We start from the raw sequence: 11182 nt of genomic DNA, 5'->3' as shown, positions 1-11182 counted from the left end.
ATAAAGTCAGCTGATGTTCTGATTATTGACTGGCGATCCTCCATACAGACTTGGGGCTCAAGGCAGGGTACAACTGAACAAGGTGCCAATCCATCACAGAGCATACACACACACACACACACAATAACTGCAGGCCTAATTAATCTAATCTGTATGTCTTTGGACTATGGAAGGAAACCCGGAGAACCAAGCAAGCATGGGGAGAGCATGCAAACTCCATGCACTCAGCCCCAAGGCGTGAACCTAACCCCTGCCCTTGAAGGTGCGAGACCACAGCTTGAACCACGCCACTGTCTAACCTCAATATTAACATTTTAAATAACTGTAGACATAACTTGTTTTCATACACATAGATAAATCATTTAATTAAAAAATGACTAAATGAAATTGGTTGGGAAATGTAAATGGATTTATTTGTTTGTTTGTTTGTTTGTTTTTTAATCGAGGAAAAAAATTCTGATCCCATTCACGTCCCTCACCACGAGGTGGCGCGAGGCGGCTTATATCTGCCGTTTTTTCCTTGTTTTTGCTGACGAAGAAGATTCAGTTGACGGAAGCGGTGTTTCTGTTGTAAGTCCTTTTCTTTCTTCTGTGCACATGTTTTACTACTAATTATAATTTACTGTATATAAAATCCGGTTGCTTATGTGTAAACAAACTGACAGTTATTTTATTGATTATAAATGACTGTTAATGAGCTCGTTGCTAACGCTACTGCTGAGCTGAGCTAGCGGCTAACAACACGGTTAAATGTGAGTGAACATCCCGAATAGTGAATAACTCCGTGTCAGTCAGTTAGAGTTAGTAGCTTTGGGTTTGCAGATAGAGATGAACGCAATTCTTGCGTGTGGTGTTGAGTCAACATGATCTAATTTGAACTGCCTGGCCAAAAAAAAAAAAAAAGTCACCTAGATTTAACTTATCTATTTAGTTCCATAAGCCTTCTATTAGATAATTACTGCAGTGATTAATAAGCGTCAGCTGCAATTGGTTATTTAACCCTAATTGATGCAGTGAGTAGCTTCTCATTTCTTAAACAAACGTCCTCTGACTTTCAACTGTTTTTACTTTCAGTAAACTTGATGTGTAAATATTTGTATGAACACTAAAAGAGTCAACACCATAAGACATAAACTAAAAATGTTTCACAATGTGTCCCTGAATGAAGGGAGGCTCAAAATCAAAAGTACCAGTCAGTATCTGGTGTGGCCACCAGCTGCTTGAAGTACTGCAGTGCATCTCCTCCTCATGGACTGGACCAGATTTGTCAGTTCTTGCTGTGAGATGTTACCCCACTCTTCCACCAAGGCACCTTCAAGTTCCTGGACATTTCTGGGGGGGAATGGCCCTAGCCCTCACCCTGCGATCCAACAGGTCCCAGACATGCTCAATGGGATTGAGATCCGGGCTCTTCGCTGGCATTGCTGTCGTGCAGAAACTCACGCACAGAACGAGGATGATCAGCTGTCCTTCCTGTAGCGCTGTCTTAGGCGTCTCACAGTGCAGACATGGCAATTTAGCCACATCAGCAGTCCTCATGCCTCCCTGCAGCATGCCTAATGCACATTTACACAGATGAGCAGGGACCCTGGGCAACTTTCTCTGGGTGTTTTTCACAGTCGGTAGACAAGCCTCTTTCGTGTCCTGCGTTTTTAAAACTGTGACCTTAAATGCCTACTTTCTGTAAGCTGTTAATGTCTTAACGACCATTCCACAGGTGCATGTTGATTAACTGATTATGGTTAATTAAACATGCATGGAAAACATTGTTTAAACCCTTTACAATGAAGATCTGTAAAGTTATTATTATTATACAATAATTAAGGCAAACCAACTACAGAAGAACCATCATAATATTATCTTTTACTGGATTCCAGGATATAGTGGAATAACAGGAAACGAACAAGCTGACATGGCAGCAAGACAAGCCCTTACAGAAACAATTAGCGTATGTCAAATCCCACCCTCTGACCTCAAAAGCACTGCAGAACTACTTTAACCATAAAACATACTTTTGGACTGCCCAAGTTTTAATACTATAAGAAAACAATTTCTACAAGAACAAGATTTCAAAAACATATTCTGCAAGACAAAATCAGATAAACTTTTACAATTTCTATGTAAAGTGCATCTAAAGAATCTAATGTAAAATCTTGTTCTTTTGGACAAGACCATGCTATAATGTGATATTTATTTATTTTTATATATTATTATTATTATTATATCCTTTTTTACTTTCCCACAACTCTCTAAATTACTTACATTATAACGTAACATAAAATTGGTTTGAATAAACCAGCTTAATATTTGATATGAATCTTGCCATGAAATAGACTGAGAAGCTGATATGGCAATAAATCCTAATACAAACAAACAAAAATAAATTGTTTGGACAACACATAAATGTTATGACATTGCATAACCTTATCGAAACAATGCCATGGCTGTAATCACAGTAAGCAGTGGTCCAATGAAATATTAGTGTGTGCAACTTTTTTTTTTTTTTTTTTGATCAGGCAGTGGTGTTCCTAGTCTGAAACTGAATAATGTTATATTGGGTAGCTGATAGACCAAATAGGATGTTGTTGGCAGATCTTCTTTGTATAATATAATAATTCAAATATTTATTTAGCAAAAATAATTGACATATAATTTGTGTACACAGAATTATTTATGAATAATTAATGTATGAAATTATTCAACCCCCATTGAAAAGTAAAAAAAACAACAACTTGCAGCTGTTTGTAATAAATCAGTGAAAAAATAGCAATTTAAATAGCACAACACAACTAATATAACAAGTGGTCTCTCCAAATTCAACGCCAAATGCTACTTAGGTGGTTTACACAATTTATGTATAAAATGTGCGTGTGTGTTTAATGAATTTGTATAACTTACTTTTTAGCAATGTTTCCGTTTTAAGTAATAATGCGAGTCATTAGGTACAAAATTTCTGTGGCATATTTATTTTGTACCTTTCCAACCCCACAATCATTTCTTGTCTTATTTTATGTACACTCAAATCTTTTAAGTTCACAATCAATCAATAAGAGAAGTCAGATAAATTTTTAGGCACTTAATTTTTTAAAAGTGCTTTAATGGCAGGATGTAAAACTGATTTATGGAAACCCTCCTGATCTTCTTGTTTTTAGGTGTCCGATTACTAATGACCTCCCATTCCACTCAGCCGGGCTCCATGCCCACAGCTCCAGACTCTCCGTCTCTTGGTGTCACAGTCAGCGGCGGTGTGCAAAAATATAGTGTGAAAAAGAAAAAGGTCCTCAATGCAGAAGAAACAGAGCTGTTTGAGCTTACTCAAGCTGCTGGTATAGTCATGGACCAAGAGGTATTCAAGTGAGTGAGAATATCTTTTCTATTGTTTTTTTAATCTAACTGTATGGGGCATTAGAAGATTATCAGGGCAAAAGGGTAACTGTACCTTCTCCCCATTGCAGTGATCGACACAGAATATAAAACGATTAAACACTATGCAGTGTGATATATACACCGATCAACCACAATACAACCACAACAGCCAGGTTAATTAAATGCAATTGATTATAAGTTATTCCTTTTCAGCAAACTGGTGAAAGGATCATAGGCACCCAAGGCTTATCTATGCCTTTGGGAAGCAACAGCCAGCTTATCTGGTTCAATCGTACAGAAAAATAAATGTAAGACAACTTAGTGAAAAAAAAAAAGTAAATGCTGGCTGTAATAAGAAAGGTGACGGGACAATTAGTGCATCACAGCCTGCCAGGTGTGGGACGTAGCAGGCAAAGAGTTCAAGGCTGTTGATCCAGCCTCCAAATTCCCCAGATCTTGCATCCATGGAATGTACCGGACAAACAAGTCTGATCCATGGAGGCCCCAACCCGCAACCCACAGCACCCTGTACATTAGCGGCAGAAGGATCTGCCGCTAATGTCCTGATGGCAGACACCACAGCACAACTCCAGAGGTTTTGCTGAGTCATGCCCGGGGGAGTCAGATCTTCCCTCATATATGCATAGATGAAGGTTTTATCACATTTTTATCCTGGTAATTCACTGCGTCTGTGGATGTGGCTAAAATATGATATTGGTTGCTAAGATATGATCCACAATGTGTAGATTTGTAAGAAATAAAGTGCAAAAGGTTATGCAGATAAAGTAAAATTATCAGCACTGTTTGTAGCTGCTGGAGAATATAAACTATATTACACTGATATACACTGATCAATAGAGCTAAAAGAAGACATCAGAAACATTGTACAAATAATTGTAAATAGGTGTTTATATACAGATATGCACTAATGACTTTATAGTTTCATACAGAAATGAGCCCAACATGTACAGTATATTCTATGTGTCACACAGTGCTAGAAGCCCAAAACTGATGGAACTTAAACGAGCTCAATAGTTGTTTTTTGTTGCGTTTTGTAGGATCATTGTGGACCTCCTGAAGATGAACGTGGCACCTCTGGCTGTTTTCCAGACTCTAAAGGCAATGTGTGCGGGTCAAAAGATTTCAGACACGATTGCCCCTGACCTATCAACTACCACTGAAGTCAGAGGTCAGTCCAGTGCTTCGGAGAGTGCGCTCATAAGTTTTCTAACCTGATTCGAGCTCTGCTTTTGACATCCGAGTTCACCACAATCAAGAAAGCAAACAAAATTAAACTTGTATAGTATGTTTCAAATGCAGTGTTTTAATTGATATTGTAAATAGTAAGTTACACTACGCCTCAAAGGTTTGGACACACCTTCTAACTCCATGGTCTTTCCTCATTTTTCTTCGTGAGAACCAGTTTCATCATGGTTCTTGATGGGTTTTGCAAATGCAGCAGACCTTTGTGTCTTAAAATAACCATGAATTGTTGTCACTTAATTTCATATGTGTTATTTTACAGTTTTGCAATCTCCAGTATTGTTCTAGAATGTAGAAGAATAAATCCAAACTTTTTATTGGTACTGTACATAAACTTTGTACCTTAAATGATAAACAATATAAAATGAACTAAATAAAAAAAATTCAACTTGTAAAAAATAAATATAATTTTTCTAAGATTTAAATAATATCTAATTGTGGAATCATAATTAAAATTCTGTCATATTACATGGTCAGTAAATTGCTAAGCAAGTATTTATTTCAGTGCAGATTCACGGTCGGCCAATATGATAAAAAATTGGTGACATATGTTCAATAATGTTTTTAGGAGTGAAGCCACTATCTAATAAATATTAAAATATTGAATACAGGACTATAAAAATATCTTTACGTAAGAGTCTCATTAAAAACATTGCGTGTAAAGCAAAAGCAAGTTTCATTAAAGAGTTTAAAGATCCATTTTCTCTCTTTGCTCAAGGCTTAGCCTGCTCTTTGTGGCTGTGTGCGCACGCGTCATTGGACACCGTGCCACACACACACACACACACACACACAGACCCCTCCTACTTTCTCTTTCACAGACATAAACACACACTCACACAAACTTTCTCTCTGCTCTACACAGAAACACTGTTCTGTCGTGATCCTTTTTAAAGGTAAAGTGCAGGTTAATTTGTTCTAGTTTTACTTACTGGCAGTGATTCGGTTAGTGTGTCGCTCAAATGAGTGTCAGAGAGATTTCTGCCGGGGAGACGATTACACATACAGAGAGTTTTCACTATATAATTTTAAAACGTTTAGCAAACACCTCAGTGGCAGGTTCACAGTAGGCTTGCAAAAGATATACGTTAAATAACTCTAGTTCTGCAATAAATAAATTTGTGTGCACTTGGGTCATCAGACATTGACTCTCAACATGCCATTCACATGACCTGAGTAATTAGAATTAATTTGTTTGTAAACAAAATATAATAGAATTCAATAGAAAGTATTTAATAAAATCATTTTATTTTCCTGCATCGCGGTTTTTTTAACTTCAATGCCCAAAAAAAGAATTAAAAAAACCTTGATGAACTAAAGTCAACATGCTAAATGTTCTGGTGGGAATACCACACACCTTACACTAAAGATGATGGATACAACTTCAGTGAGAAAGTAAGGACACTCAATTAACTTTAATTATTGTTGTTTTTAAGCATATTAAAGAATCTTCATTCACTGTAAGTGTTTGTGTTTGTTAACCCAGCCCTAATGTATGAACAAGAAATGCCTTAATTTCACCTATTTTGGACTCGTTGTAGTGCCATATTTCCGCCGCTTGGGGGCAATGCCTCTTCTGCCTTCCTGGCAATGTCCATTAGGCTGCTTCACTTAGGATTTTGTAAATGTATAAAATATAATATTAATAATAATACTGTTTGTCATTTTTGTTTGGGTAGGGTATGAAATGTGCTATAGATGCGTACATTAGTCGCTGCCTGGGGGATGATGACTGGTCAAGGCTGCGGCCAAACAGCGTCGAAGTCAGTAAGAAAGCCAGCTTAATAGGCTTTTCTATTTAGACAATATTTCAAACTAGATTATGTCCATTCTACAGGCAACTGTGTGCTGTATAAGAGTATTCTGTGAAAGCCACTGAAAAAAAAATCTGTTTTAATGGAATGTTGTCACTTTATAACTCTAAATGAAGTGTAGAGATATGCATGGTAATCCTACTGTCATGGTAATGCCTTCTGATTCCTGGAGGAATTTGGATCACAGAATACACCGTTAATTTGCAGACTAAATCAAGTTCAAATAAAAGGTTTGAAACTGAGCAAAATAAATTCTGTAATGGCCAGTGGTGTACAAAAGAACAGCACTATTTAATTACTCAGCTCGTTTAAAGTATCACATGCCAGATGACACAGACTAATACAGACTGGCTGCAGAGGCTGGACCTGAGCACTCAGTTTCACTTAGATGCTGCTGTAGAGCCTTCTCAAAGCGAGAAACACTGGTCACTGTTGATGGACATGAGCTTAAATACTGACGTTTCAGAATCAGCTATTTTCAAAATCCCATTTCCGTTGATAGCAACCGTGAAATGTAATGCAAATCTTTATTAAGACAGCAAATGAACAGTCAGTTCTCTTTAGCAATCTGTACTTTCCATTCCTTTCCTTTTAATACCTACTCCTGTCTCCTCTTGTGTTATTGTTTTATGTGTGCGTGTGCGTGTGTAAACACCACCATGAAGAAGAGGACTCTAAGGTCCCAGACAAAAGTGCTAAAAAAGCAACCCCTCAGGCCCCGCCCACTGGCCCTGCAGCCCACCCTCAAAGGGCTGGGGCTAAGATAGTGGTCAACAGCTCTGGGGAACAGAGCTCTCCTGTCTCTCAAGGTTTTCCTACCCTTTATCCTTTTTGTACCCTCGCTCTCGTTACCTCTTTGTGTTCTTTGATACATTGGTTGTCTTGCACCGCCTCACTCTTTGTCTGTGTTCACATTCTTAGATGGCCTTGACTTAGCTTGAGTCGTCGTCGAACCCTCCCCCCCCCCCACAGCACTTCAAGCTCCTCTCTCTTTGTTTTCACTATTTCATTCATCATATCTCCGCTCTTAGTGCATGATTCAGAACATCTAATGTTAGTTCGTGTTCATCTTTATTGGTAAAATGTGTTTGATTTGGTTCACTGTATTTAGGCGCCAGTAACACCAACCTTATGTACAATGACTGCATGTAAGCATGGCGATCAATATATTGCAATAATTACAGCAATAGATTATTTATTACAGCTGTGTTCATGCTTCGTCTTCAGTGCTAAACTACTATAAGTCATCCTGCATCATGGTTTACTGAACTGTTTTTTTTTTTTTTTTTTTTTTTTTTTTTTTTTTCCCAAAAAAAAGTTTACCATCTTCACCTATGAGAAAATAGTCAGCCCATAAACATGCTTCATCTTTACATAAGTCAAACATGACAAAGAAAAACATTTTAATGTGTGTTTCTGTGTTGTCAGTGCGCAGTAAATCCGGGACCGGTCATGCAGAGAAACGAGAGCAGCGAGTGCCAAGGCAGGCGAGCGCCACCAGGGGGCAGAAGAGTGCCAAGAGTTCGGGCAGCAGCAGCTCTTCATCCCAGCTCACCTCAAACTAAACTATTAACTACTTCCATAAACACTGATTGTAAGTCAGTCTGGATTTCCAGTGCCTGTAATGTGGAACCCGAAACTTATCCAGATTTACTCTTCTCTTTCTGGTTTATTACTTATCCAGATTTACTCTTCTCTTTCTGGTTTGATAAACATGTTGATCTCTCTCTCTCTTTCTCTCTCACTGTGTTTTCTCTCTCACTGTGCCTGATTTGAACCTGAAAGTGTTCTCTATGGTTTTTATGTCTGTTTATTTATTTGTGTTTTACATTGTTCTCAGATCAATAATGATGATGCAGATTACGATATTTGACATTCAGTTGTTTTTCGAATGGTTCTGACATTTTATTTAAAGTGCACTGAAGTTTAAATGCACAACTTTTATCATATTGTAAATATGATTTTAAAAAATAGCTTCCAGTTTTAGTTATATCTGAGAGACAGGGATGACAGGACCTACTGTACATCCTTTTATTGGGTTATATAAAAAAGAAACAACCTGCTTAAACACAGTACTTGAATTGGCTTAATTGTTTCTTTTATTTGTATTTAAACTATGAACCGTGTTTTTTTTTTTTGTGTGTGTATATAGTTTGTATCTTGAAACAAATCATCCATTTTAATAAAAGTATTTCTACACTGTACCCTGATGGTTATTCACTGATTTGTATACTAACTTATCATGATTTTACGATATTTGCTTTTCTTATAAATATGTAAAAGAATCTGTATTCAGAAAATGTTTCTGTATTCAGGGTGCTTTCATATTAGGGGATGCCATTTAGCTTGTGAAAATGAAACATGCCCATTACAGGCAGCAGTTGCTCTTCGATTAGTGAGAGTGCTGGGTTTTTATTTGCATATAATTAGCAAATACACAAGATGTAATTAATTGGCATCTGGTACATTAGAATAAATTATTTCTTAATTAATAATTTGCTTTCAACAGGGTTGTGTTTTCAAACTGGCCTTGTCAGTCAGTATGACCATATTAGTGAGCATAAAGTAACAGAAAGGACGAGAGGAAAAAAGGGTTATTTTTCTGCTTCTCGTGAGCATTATAAAGGCTGGATGATGGCACTTCCTGTGAATGTGAGTTTAACGAAATCGTATGTATTTTGAATGCCTCATGGAAAATGCTTCAGGCATAAGGTTTTAAATGAATTCACACATTTTTCTAATTAGATTTCAAGGTAAAGTGAAGTTATAGTGGGTTTAAGATGGTCAAACATGCAGAATAGGTTATATTAATGTTTCAATAACTGCTTTATCCTGGTTAGGGTTGCAAGGAGCCCATTTCAGTGCAAAATAGACAGCATTCTATCACAGGACTAGGGCTTAAGTCACAAACTGTGTAAACATTTGTGTATAATCGCTGTCACCGTGGTTCGTTCGAGTCCCAAAGCCTAAGAAATGGCTTTATGGCCTATTAAGTCAGGTAGGTGTTTAAAAAGCTTTTCCCCCCTTTATAAATCATTTTGTATTTGTTTGGGTTATCTTTGTGTAATATTACAATTTGTTTAATGATCTGAATCGTTTAAGCATGTACCTGCTGGGATTTGAACAGTGGGTGAGAAGGCCCTCTGCCATGCGAAGAACATGCAAAACTCCACATGTATGTTAATTTGAGTTCAGGATTGAACCCAGGGCCGTGGAGGTATGAGGTGGCTTTTACTTGAATGATAACTAAAACACTTTACAATGTTGATAAAGAAAATGAAATAATTTTCTAAACTGACATAGAATGCATGATGAGTCAGGGGCCTTTATCATATTCGCGGAGCATGGCGGATTGAAATTGTTTATGGACATTCAATTTGGTCGCATTATATCCTTTAAATCATCTACATTACTGATTGAAATGTCACTTGCGACTCCATTACAAACCATGGCAAACTGTATGTTGTCAATATTTACCTATGCAGTCCCTACTACACCTCATGATTTATAATGAATGGTCATGCATGTGATTTCTCACATGCACATCACCATACACTGTGTAGTACCTGTTAGACCATACTATTTAAAAGTACATTGCATTAAAATTGATTAAAAGGATTGGACATCTTCTACATCCCTGTATGAGAGGCATGCTTAGGAATGTTTTTTAGAAATTCAAAGCTGTTCACCTCAATTCTAAACAAGGAATTTGGCATATTTTTGGACTCTACAATCTATTATGAATGGGCATAAACTATGTCTGGTATTAAAAAAATGACTCAGGGGGCCTTAAAGTTTTAGGTTGGTGAGTGTATATTATTGCAGCAATGCATCAAATGTCTTTCATGTCCTTATAGAATGAACAGTGGACTCTTTCTGTAAGCATTTCACCTTAGTTGAGTTAAGTTTAAATTTGCAGGGCAGACTGCAAGTCACAAGTTCTTAGTCTTTTGTGTCATAACAGACTAGTATAAAGCATCTCCAGCCAGCTCTCTGGTCCACATGAAATTCTCCTTGACCTTGCTAAAGAGTGCAGACTTTTCTCTGAACTTAAAAAAACTCTATTTTTACTCTGTGTGCAATATGTACAAACATGAAGGTCAGAGATTCAGTTTCTCTGCCATGTGATAAAGGGTTTCTTCTTCACTGGATAAGCTTCTGATCTGAGTTTCTAATGGGTTGAAGATGCAGTTTTGTTACAAAACATACACTTACAAGACGGCACCACCCATTGACTTCATTTGGCTGTTGTGTGACTTGATTGAGCAAAATTTTGTTCGGCCACTTTTGATTAAGGTACGCAGTGTGTATGGTAATTCATGTGTGGAAATTATAGGACTAAATATACTAGGCCAACAAAACAATGTTGTGTGGAGGAAAACTATGAGAGTGAGTCAAAAATTAGAAGATCATTACTATAGGGTAGATGTTTTAACACCTCAAAACCTGGCCAGAGGTGTGCAGACGTTTGTCACCACCAATGGATGTGGACGGTTGTCCGGCTCCTTCTTGATGGCTAACACTTGTGTCATCTCCTCTATCCATCCATTGACACTATTTTGTGACAATACACTTTCTTCATCCTGCACACAAAGTCTTCGATAAATAATAGTGCCATGTATACCCTCAGACCACACAGACATTGCATGCTCCTCTTTTTTCATGCAAATCACAAGCGTGGCATCTATTTTTGCTCACACCATAGTCACAACTGCACTGATGTAACACATTCAAACCTG

General features: G+C 37.3%; 1 protein-coding gene across 2 annotated transcripts; it reads left to right on the top strand.

Moving 5' to 3' along the window:
* Positions 1-470: 470 nt before the first annotated feature.
* On the top strand, positions 471-8620 carry mzt2b (mitotic spindle organizing protein 2B). 2 transcript variants are annotated; one of them, XM_053477889.1, is made up of 5 exons: positions 471-570; positions 3153-3354; positions 4425-4555; positions 7109-7252; positions 7872-8620. In XM_053477889.1, the coding sequence occupies exons 2-5, from the start codon at positions 3167-3169 to the stop codon at positions 8006-8008; spliced, it is 600 nt and encodes a 199-aa protein (XP_053333864.1). In that variant the 5' UTR covers positions 471-570; positions 3153-3166; the 3' UTR covers positions 8009-8620. The 2 variants fall into 2 exon arrangements, with proteins under 2 accessions (XP_053333864.1, XP_053333866.1); XM_053477891.1 differs by lacking the exon at positions 7109-7252 and having other exon boundaries at positions 472-570; positions 7872-8609.
* Positions 8621-11182: the final 2562 nt, after the last annotated feature.

Source organism: Clarias gariepinus, chromosome 19, assembly GCF_024256425.1.
Source record: "Clarias gariepinus isolate MV-2021 ecotype Netherlands chromosome 19, CGAR_prim_01v2, whole genome shotgun sequence".
Lineage (NCBI taxonomy): Eukaryota > Metazoa > Chordata > Actinopteri > Siluriformes > Clariidae > Clarias > Clarias gariepinus.
The sequence above is the reverse complement of the archived record's forward strand: the minus strand, read 5'-3'. Positions and strand labels throughout refer to the sequence as shown.

Bases quoted from the DNA above. Each gene is read 5' to 3' on its own strand.
- mzt2b (XM_053477889.1), top strand. From the start codon at position 3,167: ATGACCTCCCATTCCACTCAGCCGGGCTCCATGCCCACAGCTCCAGAC. The intron at 3,355-4,424 runs GTGAGTGAGAAT...TGCGTTTTGTAG, and splicing joins ATGGACCAAGAGGTATTCAA to GATCATTGTGGACCTCCTGA. The intron at 4,556-7,108 runs GTCAGTCCAGTG...ACCACCATGAAG, and splicing joins AACTACCACTGAAGTCAGAG to AAGAGGACTCTAAGGTCCCA.